General features: G+C 41.9%; 1 protein-coding gene across 1 annotated transcript in view; it reads right to left on the bottom strand.

Annotated features, from left to right (window-relative positions):
• Positions 1 to 11,775: 11,775 nt before the first annotated feature.
• The window catches only part of xkr4 (XK related 4), a 28,385-nt gene continuing 20,638 nt past the window's right edge, over positions 11,776 to 19,522 (bottom strand). The window contains exons 3-4 of the mRNA XM_080459890.1: positions 16,048 to 16,402; positions 11,776 to 13,615 (exon numbers count right to left, since the gene is read on the bottom strand). Of these exons, the coding sequence (XP_080316016.1) occupies positions 13,015 to 13,615; positions 16,048 to 16,402 (956 nt within the window). The 3' untranslated portion in view covers positions 11,776 to 13,014. The remainder of the gene's footprint in view (positions 13,616 to 16,047; positions 16,403 to 19,522) is intronic.

Genomic DNA, 19,522 nt, shown 5'->3' with positions numbered 1-19,522 from the left:
TTAACACGAGAAAGAAATCAAACAGAATGTGAAAAAGAAACAGCAGGATGACTCCCAAGATCACAAAAAGGCACAGCAGAACTAGAAAATGCTAAATCAGCAATCACTGATCACTGCAAAAGAAATAACCACATCATGAACGGGGAAAAGGGAGGAGTCATAACTTCAGAGGGCAACACACTCAAACGGTGGATAAAGGAAGCCATCGAAATCAGGATGCGGGCGACCATGAAACGGGACGAGGGGGCGTACACCCTCTCACATACCTGGCATTCCGTCCTCCAGAGACCACCGGACAGCGGGAGGCGTGGCGGCCATGACGGATTCTGACAGGCCTGTGAGGCGGGTCACCTGATGAAGACCGACACGCCAGCTGACGCTGTGAGGAAGACTGCAGGCGCAGCCGAAACATGTCAGCCAGGTCCAAAGTTCCCTGCTTCACCTTGTTAAAAAAGAATCAATAATATAGAGGCCCACCATGAACTGTTAATAAAGATATTTCATTACGACATTTCATGTGCGGTTTCTTCTTTTTCAATGTCATAAAGCTTGATGAGGAAGAACGATAGTGACTGCATGTTCTTCATGTTTAAATAGGAAAACTCAACTGCAAATATCATTTTATATTTCAATCAGATTCTAATGTGTGTCTTAATCAGACTCAGTAGAAAGCCATTCATTACACTCAGGTGTAACAGCGCAGCACTCCGCAGACCAGTTTGACAATACAAGAGGAATCAAACTCCTTTTAGGTTCATGGGCAAATACAAGCCAATTTAATCTGAAAGAAGTAAGTCAGTGAAATGAGATCCAAATAACAATACTGACAAGGTTTACTCTTAGTTTCACTACAAATACATACAAGTATATCCCAACAGCATCATGACCGCAGTTTTTACTAAATAGTTAATGAACCAGGACTGTGTGACATCCCACCTCCAGCAGTGCTCCACCCTGCTGATCATTTGAGATATATGGCAGAAATCAGAATCAGAAATACTTTATTAATCATGGGGGAAGTTCTTGTGACATAGCTCCACACACAGTGAATAGGATGGCTAAAGTTAAATGAGTAGTATTAAGTTAAGTGTCAATATATACGGGGTTACACCAGTAACTGGTGTAACATTGTAGAGTCAGATTAACAAGCAAACACACAATTTACAAGGAGGCGCTGTCGAGTCATGTTGCCACAGGAATGAAGGATCTCCTGTTGTCCACGTTGGTAAATGATAATACATTTTATTTATAAGGTAAGTGAAAAGAACAGTTCAAAGTTTAAACTGTCAGGGCTTTGGGGTTCAAAAGGAACACCAGAAAAGACCTTTTTTTATTTTTTTATTTTTTTTTCTAATTTTTTAAAGGTAGGTTTTTAGTTTTTGTTTGGAAACGTCCGTAGCCTGTGGAGCCCTCAGGTGGTCAGGGAGGGCATTCCAGAGTCTTGGGGCGACTGAGGAGAAGGCCCGATCGCCCATCGTGCAGAGGTTGGTTCTGGGGACTTGGAGGGAGTCTTTGGCTGAAGAGTTCTGGGGGGTGGGGAGTTCTTGAAGGTAAAGGGGGGTGTGGACGTAGATGCATTGGTGGGTGAGGAGGGAGACCTTGCTCTCAGTTCTGAGTGGGACAGGAAACCAGTGAAGGGATTTCAGGATGGGGGTGATGTGGTCGTGAATAAAACTACATTTATTGCGTAACTTTCTTAAACGAGTGTAACGTTTTGAATGAATTAAATTAAGGGGTTATCTTTGGCAGCACTAGTTTTTATCTTCATGCTCATTCCCAAAAGGAATCTAGTAGAAGTTGATGAAGCTACTGTATATTTAAACTTTACAGATATCAGAGAGAGAGCACAGAAGAAGCTCTCTGTTTACCAGTCGCTCTACATCCCCACCCTCAGCTTTGGCTCGTGGGTACAAGCAGTCAACATGAGTTTTTCCTGCAGGGTGGTGGGCGTCACTCAAAGTCCAGCCGCTGCTCCTCCACACTGAGAGGAGCTAGTTGAGGTGGTCCGGGCATCTGAGCAGGATACCCACCGGTCACCTCCTTTAAAGGTTTACCAGACACATCCAACTGGGAGGATCCCCCGAGGTCGGTGCTGGACTCGCTGGAGAGATTATGTCCCTGCTTTGGTCTGGATGGATGCAATCATTTCATAAAAACAACTCTGAAATAGACAAAAGGAACTGAGTCCAGAAAAATGACCACAGTGTACTTTATTAAATTAATTTTGGTAGTTTGTGTTGCATTAAATTCAAATAAAAATTTACAAAAATCTCATATATACAAAAATGTATTTTTTTATCACTCTTAATTTATTTTTTTTGACCATAAAATGTTCTTTTATCCCAATGAACACCTTTTTAGTACTTCAGACTTTCATCACACAATGCAATGCAATTTACTGAAAAGACCTATATATATATATATATATGTTATATATATATATATGTTTTCTCTGAAACATTTGTTTCATTTTTTTAATACACCACATACACCACATTTATCTTTTTTTCACTGTAGTATATTGTCATAGTTACAGCCACTGCGGTGGCATCAAACTTCTAAAGACACCCTTCACAGTCAAAACTTAAAAAGAGAGGAATGTTCTTTTTTTTTCCCACATGTACACTTTGCATACATATATTTACAGATAAGCATTTAAGTTGATGGGTTCACTGTCTGTGGTACCCCGGGTTCAAACCAGCTCTCTGCAGACTTCTGTACAGGATGGTCATGTTCAGTATGACTGGCATCACTATAAGGTTTCACCCGCTGGTTACTGTGCTTGTTCTAAGGCTGGATGATCCCCTTCTGAAGCTGCAGCACAGATCTGGTCCTGGTCATACTGAATTCTACTTCCAAGAAAGCCAAGAACAAAAAAAAAAAAAAAAGAGACATGTCAGCCACTATGCTGTTGGTGTGTCAGATATTCCGAAATTAGAAGTCCTGATGGCTTCTCCTGCCTCATGCGTCGACTGGGCAGTCAAAACTGGGGAGTCGAGGGTAAAACAAAGACTAATGCACATCATCTGCAACTATTTGCTTCTCTAGTACTCTGTTTTTGGTTTTTGTTTTGGATTTCCCACGAGATTGAAGCAGCAGAGTTTCAGTTTTCAGAACCAAGAGTCCCACTTCGCCATTCCCAGAAAAACAGATTTTTGGTTTCTCTTTCATTGAAGTTTCAACCTGTTTGCGTCTTATTGTTATTTTCATACACTTATGGTTCTGAACATTTGTTGATACATCATCTTCAGGAGACCCAAGATTTGGGTCTGCCATAAAGTTTATAGGTTTTTATACAATTACGTTTTTAGCGATAACAACTGTCAGAGCGGAAGTTAAAGAAACACAATTTCTAATTTGAGGCAAAAAATTAAAAGCCAAATGAAACCAAAAGTGACATGTTGTCATCTCAAACACAACTGAGTGATTTTCTGCTGCTATGTTAACATATCAGCAAGTTCACCAACGTTTACTGTTTAGTCCTGCAAAACAAAGCTGCACAAGAAGACGGTGTGTGGAGTCACTCAAAGCAGCAGGAGGAGCAAATGTTTGCCGAACATCTCACTCTTTCAGCAAGTAGAAAACTAAATCCTGTGAAAAACAGGTGAAGGACTGACTGGAACTGGAGTGACTGGAGTGCAGTGCCACCCGGTGCACAAGCTCTAAGACTATCTAAAGAGTTTGTGAGGGACTGACCTGTCCTCTGTTTGGACGCCTGCCGCAGAGCTGGTCAACAGAGACATCCTGAAGCTCAGGACAGCAAAACAACAGCATGTTTTGTTTTTGCTTTCAGAGAGCTGCACCAGAAAATAAAACACAGCACAGCACCGATGTGAGGCGTCTCTCACATTTTTGTCTTAAATACAAGTTTTCTAATGACGTGGCAAGTTTTCTGACGAGACGGGACTTTGGCTATATTTAGAGACCTGAAGCTGTTTGGTGGAATAAACATCCATTTCAACTCACTCCCATTGACTGACCTTGTTACAGCCACCATATTTTCCAGACTATATTTCACACTATTACATGAATAAACTTTGTTATGAAGCTATACGATCACTGTTTAGGGAGCCATGGTGCTCCAAGGTTCCTATTCTAAATATGATATGACCTCTTCTGACACCAAGTAGTTTAAATGCTTCACACCCGTCACGATGAACTATTGACAAAAACCCAACAGGACAAAAGTGAATGAGTGAACAAAGAATAAAGATTTGTTTCTGCGATAAAGTTTACAAGCTTTTACCAGCAACAGGTTTGTTCAAATCTCCACTTCTGAGTTGATCCAGACACAATTTCTATATGTACAGTAATTGTGAATGTTGAGCAGAATGAGCCTGAAGTTATCAAATGTAGGTTTCAGCTTGTAAAATAATTGGAATTCTGTCTTAATTTTATATCCAGATACTTAGACAGTTACAACTTAGATTTCTGAAATGTTCTTAATTACAATAAAACCCCATTTTTTAAATTTTGATAATGATTGTTCCATAAAATATGTCATTAAGATTTGCAAAACTAATAGGCGACACCATCTTTACCATTAGATATGAATCATTTTCTTAAAGAACAACCTGCTCAGTAACCTGGATTTTCATTGAAAAAGTGGATTTAAATTTCAAATGAATGAATTTTAATCAAGACTTTTATTTTGAAAGAACTCATGTAATTTTGAAAGGTAAAGAGAAAGTCTTGGAGTTAATCTAATACTGATGTATCTTGATTAACCCCTACACTTGCAGGATTGTTGACTTTTCTCCTTATGTTGTCCTTTCAAAACAAGAAATGAGCCGGTTTCCAGAATTTGTGTTCAACTGTAGAGAAGAAAAGTAAAAACCGGTCAGGAAGATAAAACGTTGATTGAAGTTCTGTTATGTGAAAAATTCAATTCAGGTAAGTGTATTCCTTATTTCCCACCTTTGTCAAATATGAAACCATGAAACTAAAATGAACTGAAGCTGGAAGTCTGATGACCTTTAAATGTGAATAAAAAAAGTCAAATTAAAGTAAATTTGTTGATCATTGACAAACGACCTGATCACACCTCCAACAGGCTCCGGAGGAAGAAACACCTCTTCACTCGTCACAGGAACAGGAACTACAGCTCACTGATTATGATACTGAATCATGGTGAAAACACACACACACACACACACACACACACACACACACACGCGCGCACACACGCACACACACACACACACACACGCCAGTTTAACCAGAGAACTGAGTTGTGTTTTCTGTCCAGCCTCAAACAAACATCTGACAGGTGGAACTGAAAGAAAGACCAAAAGAGAAAACTCTGATCTCTTTAAGTTAAAGAAAACACAACAATCAGCTTGTGACCAAACCAAATCCATAGCACCGAGAAGTTTGTTCTGTTTTTCCTGATCCTCTTCCTGCTGTGAGCAGAGCAGCAGCCACCATTCCGTCCCTCTGGAGAATAAACTTTTGTCTTCTGACAGCTGTTTGTTTTATTTGTTGTTTGAGCAGTTCAATCATTGTTTTGCACTGAGAAACCTCAAAAGAGACAGATGGTAAAAACACGGACTGGATAATGTCTGCAACACAATTTTCTTTTTGTATTTTAAGGTATACACCGAGTCAAAGCATAACGGAGCGGTGATTGTGTGATTAGAAGAACTGACTGTTATTTTTTGTAAATTCCACAAATCCTATAAATACCCTGTTGAATAGCACAAATGGCATGTCTCTATTGTTTGTTAACTCTTTTTTTTTTATCTGTGTCTGTGCGTGTGTGTGCGTGTGTGTGCCTGTGTGTGTGTGTGTGTGTGGGGGGGGGGGGGGGGGGGGGGGGGGCATTTAATAGGCCTAATAAAGGGTAAAAAGTATTTTGGATTAACAGGAAATAAAAGCAAAAGTCTTCTTGAGCTAATTGGATGCTTTTAATTTATTTTGTCAGTATATAGTCTACAAAAATGTTTCTCTTATATTTGTAATATTAATAATATGTAATCTTTTTTGTTGGTTTTTTTTAATTGATTGAATTTGTCCCCATATTGTTGTTAGCATCCACCCTCACAACTACTGAAAACTACTGAAATCAAGAAAAGTAATTACTGTAAAACTGCTTCTGGCGTCAGCTCAGACAACTAGTTTGGTACATTGTGTAAGAAATGTCTTTTATTTAGTGTGAAAACGATGACATGAGCAGAAACTCATCCTGTTGAGAGGTGAAACACACTGAGGTCGCTTCAAATTCAGTAAATATGAGTTTATCAGGGTCTATGAGATGGAAATGAGTCTCTGACTACTCGTGAGGTTTAGGATTGATTTTTAATACGATATTATAGGTTTTTGAAGCGAATGTATGACCTACATACCCTTGAAATGCATATAGTCTGCAATTGTCATCATTGTGATTTTTTTTTTTATCATTTCAATTTATCTCCACTATAACCAAAATAAACTTAAAAAACACATTAATTGTGTTTTTGAGACGTATGTCTTTATCAGAATAGTTTCACCCTCCAGAAAAGATGATCAATCTTATGCTGGGAAATGGCATCGCCTGACAACACTTTAACTAATTCTGCCCCCACATAAGCTCCATGATGCCCCCCCCCCCGTGGCACACACATTGCAAACCACTGATCTGCAGTGTATATTTACAGCTGAAAAGAGATTCAGGTGGATCAGGTGTGTGGAAGTAATCTTACAGCGTGCGTCATCACTGTCAGCATTGTGCTTTTTCTCCTCAGTTAAAAATACAAAAAGTGTGTTTGGACAGTTGTGGCGCTGGTGTTGGCCAATGCAGCCTGCTGAAGAAGCTTGAAATAGCACTTCCTTTCAAATCCCTCACCCCTTAAAATATTTAGCCCTCAGCTCCAACCCGCGTTGACTCAAGTTTCATTGCCTCAGCATATTTCTGCGCTTCCTCCAGAGCCACAGCAGGCCTGATGCTTAAAACTTTCCCACGCGGACAAACGTGAACGCATATCCAGACACTTGTGAATCACTCGCAAGGTGTAAAAACCAGCAGAGTTCAGAAAATTGCAGAGAAATGAAAACAGTGTAATAAAATTAAATAAAATCAAAACCCCACTGTGGTTAAACGAGCTGAGGAGGAACTGTCAAACACTGAAGACACACAGAAATAAGGCTAAAGAACTATTTTAAGGGATATGATATCCTCTTTTTTAATAAGCCACACTGTGAACAATTAAGACACCAAGAGATGAAATGGTCAGAGAGAAATAAAATTTGGCAAGACCAGTTTTTATCATTTTTAAATGCCTCAGTTTTGTTCAACTGTCCAGTTTGTGTTCCTCGAGCCGGCTGATGTTACTTTCTGTTGATGAAAATACATACGAGTCATTTATCGACACTCATGTTGTCATGTTTGAATTTGCTTCATTACTGAGACAAAGGCAGCGAATGCCAAACTGAAAAACCACAACAAATTTAAAGAACAATGATGTCAGATGACCTATTTGTAAATTTGTAAGACTCACAAACATGCTGCACATACAAACGGTAACACTGAAGTTCAAATTTGACTTGTCATGACCGACAAGAAAGGATTTTCATATAAGACTACCACAAGCCATTTCATCTCAGTTTTGATTAATTACCAATAATAGTGAGAACCTGGACACAAGTGATGAAACAGGAGGTCAGTAGATTCCTTCTCTCTGTGGTCTGTATAAACATCAGGGTGAATTCTAAGTATTTTACAAGCCCCTTTTAAAGATATGAACACAATTTATAAACAATTGTGTTCCCATGAGAACTTTAAGGAGCGAAACTTTGTAAAAGATTTTAATTGGCTTATCATGCCAGATCTTTCTGGTCTGTGGTCGACAGAAGGTCACTAATGAATGACCTTGAATCAGAGGTTTTCAAAGTGTGGGAGGTGAACCTGCATGTACCACAGGGTGTCCTCTGAACTAGTACTAATACAAAGAGTGGGTTGAATGCTGGACTTTCTAATCCACATTACAATCGGAACCCCTGTGATACCCGTGTTTTCATTTCAAATGCTTTGATAAAAGTGTATTTTATACTATTACTCCCACTTCTAATGATAAACTGAGTTCTTAAAATGGGTGATTCATAAACCTAAATCATAATTTTACTCTTCAGATGCTTCATTTTGTATAAATCTTTCCTCAAAAACGACTTGAGAAAAGGCCCGCAAGCTGGTCGAGTTGTTGGTTGGTGGTTGTGGTGGAGAGAGTGCACTGCTCAGATCGGTGTGGAACATCAACCTGCCGGAGGTTGCTCAGATGTTACTATAATGATGTCTGCTAACACGACAAAAGTGGGTAAAACTGCTCCATCTGACCGGTTCGACCCTTCAGTGACTATTAAACGTTAAGAATACTTCCCCAGGACGTCAGAAAACAAAATGTTTCCATTGTCGGTTCTTAGATGTGCAGACATTTGTCAGGTTTGGTCCACTTCAAAGAGACCTGGTCTGAGTCTGTTATTAGTGGGACTTTCTGGTTGGACAGATTTGAAAAAGAGGTCTTCATATCCTTCATCCACAAACAAACAAACAAACAAACTCTGGTGTGGTTTGATTGTTAGGCCAAAGCCGAATAAAGCTGAGATGAAAAACTGTTTCTGTGTCACAGATCTTCTGCAATGAAGCAATTCCTGTTTTGAGGCACTGGTTCAGCAACAATACATCCACAGTATAGTGAATTCTTTCTGTTTGTTTGAGCCCAACACACAGAATCACACACATTTTGTTTGTATCTTTTGCTTCATTCTTATGCAGTTATTGGGCCAGCTGACTAAAAACCCCCAGATTTTTTTTAACCTAGGTCAGTTTAGAGAAACAATAATTTTGTGCTTTCCACTGGCCTATTTATATTTTTCAGCATGACCCAAAGTAGTTTTGAATATTTTAAAAAAGGAGAAATAAAAGTAATTTTCCTTCAAACAAAACCGCTCGACCCTGCCTCGAGTACATTAAGGTCAGCGGGCCAAATGTATTCAATCACCTCACAAATTAACAAATCGAATAGTCCAATCGAAATAACCATATGTACAATAATCTGACATCTGATTTAATATTTCTGCTTTTGTCCGCCAATAGTTCCATTTCCTCTCTGACCCAGGAGGAAAATGGCTGTAATGAACTCTGTGAATCTCCAAATAAAACGTAATCATAAATACGAAACATATCAGACAGCAGTCCTGAGGCCTGCGGTTTTATCATGGTTGTGCCGACAGACTCACTGTGTGGCCGCTGGCCGCTGCATGCATCTTACATGTTGTGTCTGACCACAAGTCATAGCTCATGCTGCTTTCCAGACGTCTACACCCTCTCGCTCAGTACGGTGAACGGTAGACTCAGAGCCAGAGGTTTGAGGATAGCTGCAAGCAGCGGGACATCCTCCCAAAAGCTGTGATTTCTGTATTCACATCACGTTTCAATAACTCTTAGATAGAAATCTCAGCGTCATCTATGTGTTTGAAGTCAGCTGTTCTTGAGAATGAAGGGTGGCATGATTTTAAAATTTATTCTCACAACGAGCGAGGATAGCTTCCCTGGATGTGTGTGCTATAATCCTATATGCTATATATGCTATAATCCTTTATTTTAAGGAAGTGAGGTCAACCTAAATTACAATTTCCAAGCCCTGAGAAAACTGGAAAGCAGCATTACCTATTTTTTCTGTCATTTTCTACTGTCTTTTGGGAGAAATCCTGCTGTCCATCAGCATAAGTTGTCCCCCACAGGTGATGCATCAGTCCCCGTTAAAAGTCTTCCCCACACTGTAATTTAAACAAGCTTCGTAGTCACAGCCTCTCTCCCTGTCCGAGACTAATCAAAGTAATCATGTCTGCAGACTAGACAAGAGGAACGCACGCTGAATCGGAACCGACTTGTCTTGATTACGTAGGAATTAAATGTCATAAGCAGGCGCCATCCATTCAGGACAAAGAAACACGCGACACATAGACGGAACTCTCGCTGCTGACGCGTACTTATGTTGCCTGGTGCGTTTCACCACTGTAGGTAAATTCAATTCTGAGCGTGTGTGGAACAAGACTGCAGTAACAAAACCCTGATCAGCGTGGGTCTGACTGTGTATTTCCAGATAACTGCCGTATTTTCCGGACTATTGAGCGCACCTGGATATATACCGCACTCGCAAAATTAAAAAACAAAAACATAAAAATGTACACATATAGGTCACACTTGAATATAAGTGTGACCTATATGTGTACACGTTGTAACAGGGCAGGAATGTGGGGATTGATCCTATTTTCATCAAAGACTAAATGTGTGTGTGTGTGTGTGTGTGTGTGTGTGTGTGTGTGTGTGTGTGTGTGTGTGTGTGTGTGTGTGTGTGTGTGTGTGTGTGTGTGTGTGTGTGTGTGTGTGTGTGTGTGTGTGTGTGTGTGTGTGTGTGTGTGTGTGTGAGAAGAGAGAGAGAGAGTCACAGGGTTTTTATTTCTGTCGATAAAGTTTGTTATCGGTTATTTGCTGATTGTGATTCTGAGGAGGAAGATCACAATCAGCAAGATTGTGAAGCGGAGGCTCAAAACAGCATGTATCTACATGAGGAAGTAGAATGTGGTGGCATGAAGCCTGTTAACCCGTAAAAATCCATAAATTAGCCGCGTCATTTTATAAGATGCAGGGTTCAAAGAGTGTGGGAAAAATTGCGGCTTATAGTCCAGAAAATACGGTACATCGTGTCATACTGCATTTCTCTGGGTTAGTTAATCTGACATAATTGCAGCTGCTGCCTGAATATCAGACACTTTCTGATTTAGATAATAGGCTTACGACCGACACCTCGACCCTCCATGAACCTTGAACCTTGCACTTGTGCGACTCGTTAGAACCGCGACCACAGATTACACTAATGATTCTCGTGCGATTCAATCTTTCATCTCCGACGGCTGCTGCACTGTTTGGGACGCTCGACACAACAACATTCCAATTGATGACGACTCGTTCGTGTCACAAACGTTTCGAGGTTCTGTTGCTTGTTTTTGTAATGAAATCAGACACATGTGTGCAGAGAACAATACGCTATAAAAATCAACAAAATTGAGAGTACCCGAAATTCATGTGTGGAAATTACAAATTTGATGCTATTAGGGGTGAGTCTCAACCATAAAACTACCAATACCAACAATAAAGTTCGCTTCACATTTGTTCTCATTATGTAAACGGGGCCTTAGACAAGCTTTTGAAGTGGTACTGTGTGAAGCCCCTGACTCCATGGACTGCAACAAATTGAACAAAGGCATTTACAAGTAAGTTTTCATATTATGCAAAATATTTGCAGGGATTTAAAATTCCCTCCCAATAAAGTTGCATGTGCCAAAATGTCCTAAGTTTGATTGGTGGCTGCCATGTGGATGAATTGCACGGTAACCCCAGATGAGTTTTAACCCAATTTTCACCAGGAGTTCATGTAAGATACATGCAACACTTGTGCAACGTGTGAATTCAAGTGATATTTGTGCTAATTCACACATTTCATGTGCCAAGTGAGAGTATTTGCATATCTGCCTCATTAATCACAACATGCATGACATAAACGTCAGCTGAGATGTTACCAAGCTACTGTTAGATCAGCTTCATGATGACAACAGGAACGTTTTCCATGGAAGGGGACGAATATCAGTGTCATCCACCATCAATAATCACAAAGAGCAAGTACAGGCATACAACTGCATGTCCCCCTTCTCTTGTTCTCACACACACACACTCACACTCACACACACACACACACACACACACACACACACACACACACACACACACACACACACACACACACACACACACACACACACACACACACACACACACACACACACACACACACACAGACTTCAATACAAATACTACAAAATTACAATGACTTCAGTGCCCTCTATTCCATCTACAAAGTAAAAAAAAAAAAGAAAAAGAAATGCTGCATTTAGTAGAGTACTGTACATCCTGGTGGCTGGTTTAGTTTTGCTGAGATGGCCGCTTGTCTGTGTTCTCACAAAGTCCCCATCCTGAACTCATATTCTGGTGTTCTCTCACATGCTGTCTTCCCCCGTGGATTGCTGTGTGGTGCAGGAATGAGTCCTCTTGCTCTCTGCTGAATGCTCTCCTCCACAGACAAGGAAAGATATGTGTCAGTGCTTACCTAGGCTTCTGAGACCAGACAGCAAATTTTTGAGTTAAGCTGCCAGGAAGATTTTCTTTCTTGGCATTCTGTGAGTTTGACTTCTCTGAGGAGAAAAAAACAACAGGCTCATGTCTTTCCTCCTTTCACTCCTTTTGACTAAATTCTGGGTTTTCCATCCAGCCAAACGTGATTGATTTCATCTAAACAAAACAGAATGACTGAGTATAGATGCTACTTTGACCGCAGTTCTCTTGCAGTTCACTGTCTGACTGTCAGTATAGATCAGAATTGTCAGTGAAAGGTTTAAGTCAGAGAAGGACGTTTTGGACGACACAGTCATCTCAGGGCAGTTCCTCAGAAGCCGGAGGGGGTTTCTATGGAACCTTTTTGGCACTAAGAACAAGAGTGATACAAGTCTTCACGTAGTTGTCAATTGAGGTACGCCCCACCCAGTTAAAGCTGCTTTGGGATCACACAATCATTCCATATGGTAGAATACCATCATATGATGGCAGTTAAGACAGTTTCAAGCTTGTCTTCAGGCTCAGTGAAGGATCATTTCCTCTCCTCACATTACAGCCATTCCCATGTCTTTTGGTTTCAAGTTGAATATCCTCTGTATGGATGTACGCAATCCTGTGGGATCCTTCACTTTATGCCATTTTATGCCAAAAATGGCAACAACCCACATGACAACCTTGTTGAGTCACTTCTGATGGTCCTGCGTACTTCCTGGGTGGACCCTCATTCCAGGGAATACAGAACAAATAGGGGAATATGAGATGAAGAGTGACATTGTTGGTAGTAACACATTTTTATTGCCACAGTCCTTGTTGCAGTTTTTGTGAAAGCAGGATAGCCCACTGACGCTGCAGGGTCAAAGAGCAGGGCGATACTATAGAGTGGTCTCATATTCCAACCGCTCCTGCACCAGAGCATCATCTTTATATTGCAGCCGTGGAGGAGTCAGGGAGCAATCTATGGCCAGGATTGCTTTGCGTATACTGCGGTCGAGAACATGGCGTTCCCAGGCTGGATAATGGTTCCTACAAAGGTCGATCTTGATGACAGTTTCATCTAGACGTGGAGCGCGAGATGATGGTGTCGATGGCACTGTAGGTCGAACTTGAAAGACCGGCATGCAGCCGTCTCGCTCAGAATACTTTCCCATGTCACGCTCTAATGTTGTGGTCGCTCCCCTGTTGGAGCGCAGTGAGTTGGTGGCACCTTCCGATGGTAGTGTGGAGAATTGAGCGGTGGGATCCAGGTCCAGGCCCTGGCCACTTGGCGAGCGGCCGAAGCGGGGCCCATTAGGATGGAAAAAGGCATAGTACATCAGCATGAAAACCACGCCGGTGAAGAAACTGCTGAAAATGACACAGAGTGCTGGCACTGCGAAGGCGTCAGTAGTGATGGGCGATCGGTAGAGATACCACAATGCACTGAGAGCAGCATTTTCCACCAGGATCACCAGGTAATAGATGAAAAGTCGACACCTGCATGAAGAGATGTGACAAAGAAATTGGTCAGATTCAGTATTTGGTGTTCAGGTATATATAGACAGGTGGAAATTAGGATATGTTATAATTAAACAATTCACTGCCATATCTTAGGGCACGCTCACACCAGCACTTTTTGATCCGGACCAGAGTTTGTTTCAGAGAATGTCTACGTTTAGACAGGTGTGGCCAGCGCCCAGTGGATTTCCAAGGAGCAAAAAGACCTGATGTACAGTGCAGTGCATTTTGGGTTGTAATTGTTTACTACCCAAAATGGCACGAATCAGAAGAAGCAGACGCAGAAAGATAAAGTTTTCTCGGAGGCAGATGTGAGGTAGTTGAGGAAGAAGTAGTGAGGAAGGCATTCTGGTCGAAAGACAATATATCATGGTTGCTTAGCACTAGCCGGCTAAAGGCCTCTTCATACTCCATAAGAACAAGACGAAAGTTCGGCAGTGCGGGGTCCTGCCGAACAAAATGCAGTAATTTCCTTCTTCCAGCTCCCGAGAGCCGAAGAAATTTGTTTGGGCTGTGCCAACCGCCCTGGCCGAACTATGTGGGAGCGGCACTGCCGAAACTTCTGCACTGCCGTGTGCTGCGCATGCGTTCCAGTTCCAGTTCGCTCATGACTATCAGTCATATTTTAATCATATTTAGCTAGTAACATCGCTACTGTACGAGCGCCACAGCTCGTTAAAATGTCGGAGTGCAGGCTTTTACATGATGCACCTGAACGCATCACGAACAGCTGTCAGCTCCTGTAGTTAATACCGGATCAACATGGCACTCGGACAAAAACTCTCTTTTATTACTGAAACAGTTCAGAGAAATGTATTTCTGAAAGCTCTGGAGACCAGAAAAAAACTGCAGTTGAAAAGTTTAAACGCCGCATCACAGATGTATGGCTGTGAGGGGGCGTGGCCTGCTGTGAGGGGGCGTGGCCTGTGAGTTCGGCACCTTCTTACCGGAGTATGAACAGTCCTGCCGAAAAAGCTTTTTTTTCCAGCAGCAGGCTGACGTCACTGCCGAATTCTCTTCTTGTTCTTATGGGTTCAAAAAGGGAGTATGCAGGGGCCTTAAAGGAGTGGGACTTCTGCTTTCAGTTCAGACCAATCAATGAATCGGGGTTTCTACTTCATCATGCTTTTCTTCCTTGCTGGTCAGTGTTCATTTCGGGCAATAGTGCCCACAAACGAGTAGATGTTGTAAATGCATGACATTGTCCAGGCTCTCAAAAGTGCAATGTGAAAGCAAACCTAACCAATTGAATGTATGAACATTTCCAGCTACCACAGGGGCCATTGGCGCCCTGTGGTCTTCACAGATGAGAACAGCTTCACACTGAGCACATGTGACAGACGTGACTGAGTCTGGAGAACGTGGAGAACGTTCTGCTGCAGCAACATCCTCCAGCATGAGCAGTTTGGCAGTGGTTCAGGTGTGGGGAGGCATTTCTTTGGATGGCCCACAGCCAGAGGTACCCTGACTGTCATCAGGTATCGGGATGAGATCCTCAGACCCAGTGTGAGACCAGATGCTGGTGCAGTGGTTCCTGGGTTCCTTCTGATGCAGGACAATGCCAGGCCTCAAGTGGCTGAAGTGTGTCAACAGTTCTTCCATGATGAAGGTATTGATGCTCTGGACTGGCCTGCCCGTTCCCCAGACCTGAACCCAACTGAGCAACATCTGGACATCATGTCTGGTTCCATCCACACATTGACCACAGACTGTCCAGAAGTTGACTGATGCTTTGATCCAAGTCTGGGAGGTCATCCCTCAGGAGAACATCCCTCAGGAGAACATCCCTCAGGAGAACATCCCTCAGAAGAACATCCCTCAGGAGAACATCCCTCAGGAGAACATCCCTCAGAAGAACATCCCTCAGGAGGTCATCCCTCAGGAGAACATCCCTCAGGAGAACATCCCTCAAGAGAACTTCCCTCAGGAGGTCATCCCTCAGGAGGTCATCCCTCAGGAGAACATCCCTCAGGAGGTCATCCCTCAGGAGAACGTCCCTCAGAAGAACATCCCTCAGGAGAACGTCCGCCGCCTCATTAGAAGCATGCCCAGGCGTTGTAGGGAGGTCCTACAGGCAGGTGGAGGCCACGCACACTACTGAGCCTCATTTTGACTTGTCTGGGGGAATTTTACCTCCAATGTGATTCTCCACTTTTATTTAGATAGGATTCTAAATCCAGACCTCCATGGGATAATAATTATGATTTACATTGATCATTTTAATGTTACTTTGTTCTCCACACACTATATATTGAATAAAGACTTTCAACTGCAATATTTCATTAATTGAGATCAAGGATGTGTTATTTTATTTTTTGGAGCAGTGTAGATTACCATGTGTCAAGGTAAAAAAAAATTACAGCATAGAGAGGAGCCAGATTTACAAATACAAACTTCTGTAGTTTTCTCACCTTGTCCGACCCTCCTTGACGTTGAACCAGGAAAAGATGTATATTATGCCCACCACCATGTCAAACACAATCTCTTCCCACTTGCTGATGCAGAAATCTGTCTCACAGTGGACAATCCAGAAGGTCATGATGCACCAGTGCAGGACGATGAAGATTCCAAAATAAAGCTGAAACACGGAGGCGAACAGGGCAAAGGTGATGACTCTGGCCGCAATGGTGAAGAAGTGCCAGCAGAACTGGATGATGACTGCCAGGTAGCTGATGGGCTTTTTGTCATCACGAGACTCTCGTAAAGCCTTCTGGTAGGAGGCAAGAGCCCAGGCCAGAGAAACCAGGGATGCTGCTGCAGTAATTCCTGAAAGAAGCACCAACACAAGGGTTATGACTTTAGAGCTACGACAGTGCAACACAAATTCTCAGGCCTTCTGGACCCATTCTAGTATGGGAAGAGGACAATACTACTGATTGGAAACCTGTACGTGACACAATCATCAAGAAAAGCACATTTTCAGATGTGAAGGTCTTTAATTCAGTAGGTCCATTAGGATTATAAGAGTCCCTTGGAAGTATCCCTTAACTTCCAATAAATTCCAACAAATGACTCAACTTGTTCAGAAAAATATTTCTTTGTATGTCCAATATGTGATTGTTAGGGAAATCTCAGTCTTGTGCAATGACATCAGTTATTTGTCCAATTTTATAAAAAAAAAAAAAAACATAGCATGGAATTCACTACCCCTGTAAAAGAATGTTTTGTGCCATGATTTTAACAGCTGGTTCTTTACATTCTGAAAATGTGCAATAAGATAGATCAGATTAGTTTTGCCAGTGCATCTCACAGATGTGAGATGAAGAAACAGTAAGTGTACTTTTGAGTGTTCCTTAGACCGGAAGAAAGAAAGACATTGCTCTTTAAGTTTGTGTTAACAAAACATGGACAAAGTTGTTTGTTCTGCATTAACTACCATTGACTCTGGTGCTACCGGAGAGGGATATGCCCCATCCAATATGGTGGCGATGCTGGCGCACTCTCCCACACGGAATGAGGTGTCTGTCTATGTCCATGGTGCAAAGCCCCAACTGTCTCCTGAGCCCAACTCTATTTGGGCTCAGGATGCCAGGTTTGCACTCAATCGTTCAATTGTTATTTTCACACGTGCCTTGTTCTCATTTAAATATATTTAAAGTTCTTTAATGTTTATTTTCAAATTGTAAGTGTTTATCAAATTTTGCTTAGTTTAACGTGATTCTACAATAACCATTCTATTGTTTACTAATATTCATTTGCCAATAGCTGTTGTTAAGTTTGCACAACGTTTCACGTGACAACACCCATTCTGTTCAAAAAAGTGTTTACGCAGCAGCGGACACACTGACAACGATGTAGTTAGTATGCCGGGCCACTGGAGGACGCTGTTGCTTGTTTTTGTAATGAAACTACACAGACTTGTGTGCAAAGAACAAAACACTATAAGCGTTAAGAAAATGGAGAGAACCCGACATCCGTATGGACTGATGACAAATCGGATGCTATCAGTGGAGAGTCTCAACTAAAAAACTACTGATATGGACAAGAAAACTAGAATATGGACCACGAGTCGTACCACTAGGGGTCTGCCATGTTTGTTTACAGGGGGATGAGCTGTTATTTAACAGGGAGGGAGGGGGAGAGATGTGCATGTGCAGAAAGAGCGCTCATAGCCTCCATCAGTCTCTGCAGGACGGAATCGTGACCGTGAAAGAATCTTTCCACTTTGGGAGCCGGGAAAAAACTTCACGGATACAGTGGATCTGGTGTCGTGTAAACGGACCCCCCAAAAGTGAAGAAAGTTTTGCAGATTCACTCGTATTCTTTGTCGTGTAAACGGGGCCTTAGTTTGGTGTTTTTTCAGACAAGAGTTTGTTGAAAGTATGTGAGAGGGATGTGCACATCTTATTTGGGGGGATGCTTCTCCCAATGTAGGTGGGTGGGGGATGGGTATTTTGGGTTTATTGTTTTGGGGTTTGTTGTAGTTTGTTGTTTTTTGAGTTTTATTGTGTGTTTTCACATCAGGCATGTTGTGAACGACTGCTGACCGCCACCTCTGTTCTGACATAGTATTTTGTTTATTAAGACACAGTCCAGCACATCAACTACACGAACAGGAAGGTATGTAGTATTTGCTAGTCTCAACTGTAATGAGCTTAATAATCCCATTATATGTAGTAAGGTGCTTCACTACCTTCACCACCTGGAAGCGCATATTACCTATTTGAAGGAAAGTCACCTCAAAGATAATCTTCAATCAAAGAATAGATGCGCTGGAGAAGTATATCACTCCTCATTCAAAAGGATGTCTCGAGTTGTAGCTATCATATTGTATAGGTCTATTCCGTTCATACATTTTAACAAAATATTTGACCTTAATGGTAGATATGTTATTGTCACAGGTTCGATCCATAACACCCGTGTGATTCTAGCAAATCTTTATACGCCTCAAGGTGCGTTTTCACATAACGACGACAAGTCACGAAATGCACGAACCTCAATTCCTGACTGCGGATCATGATTTTGACCTAAATTATATGATTTAGGGCAGAGGTGTCATGCGCCGTCACTGACAGTCACAAACTGTTATTATGCATTACAACTAAAAGTACTAAATGGCGGCGGATCATCATGAGTCATTACGCATGCTCACCAATTTGTACTGTAATGTGGTGTTGCGCGCTGCTGCATGTTGCTGTGCACCTTACGTATCATCACTTTCACGAATTTGCCGAATTGGGAGAATTTGGTATATAATGTACAGTGGTGGATTTTTGTATGCCGAACAATCTTACAAGAATATCAAGAATCGTCTGGTTTCGTGAAGTTTGCAACTGAGTGTGTCGATTAGTTATGATGTGTGGTGATGCATAATAGAGTGTAACAGCATTCATAATGTATTCTTGATGGTTAGGGTCCATGGCAGGGCGGCATGACAGCAAAAGCTTCCCTCAGTTTGGCTCTCCCTGCTGCATCTCTGCACAACTCTAAGGCACTTCTCTGAATGTGGAGCGATCTGGAGCAATCTGGAGCGATCTGGAGCTGATGGTAGAATGACTGGGGTGTGTTTGGAGCCACATCTACACCCAGTTGTGGACCTGGCTTGTCTTCACGAGATTGCATCTGAGACAGGGTAATTCTCTTTTCTTCTTGTGCGCGGTCCCTTAACGTCGGGCGATTGCCCACATCACCCATCATAAAATCCGCCACTGTATATACAAAATTCTCCTGATTCATAAAATTTGTGACAGATTGGTGACACACCCTGCAAACCCTCCAATACATCATTTTGTGTCGTCCACAGGCTCAAATGTGTGGCTGAAATAGTCCCGAAAGTGGATTCTAAAAATCATTTGTACATGAAACCATGGTGAGTTTGGTGTGTCTGCTGCCTCTGTCACTTAGAGAGAGAGAGAGAGAGAGAGTGTGTGTGTGTGTGTGTGTGTG

The sequence above is a fragment of the Lipophrys pholis genome (genome assembly GCF_963383615.2).
Source record: "Lipophrys pholis genome assembly, chromosome: 1".
Lineage (NCBI taxonomy): Eukaryota > Metazoa > Chordata > Actinopteri > Blenniiformes > Blenniidae > Lipophrys > Lipophrys pholis.
The sequence above is the reverse complement of the archived record's forward strand: the minus strand, read 5'-3'. Positions and strand labels throughout refer to the sequence as shown.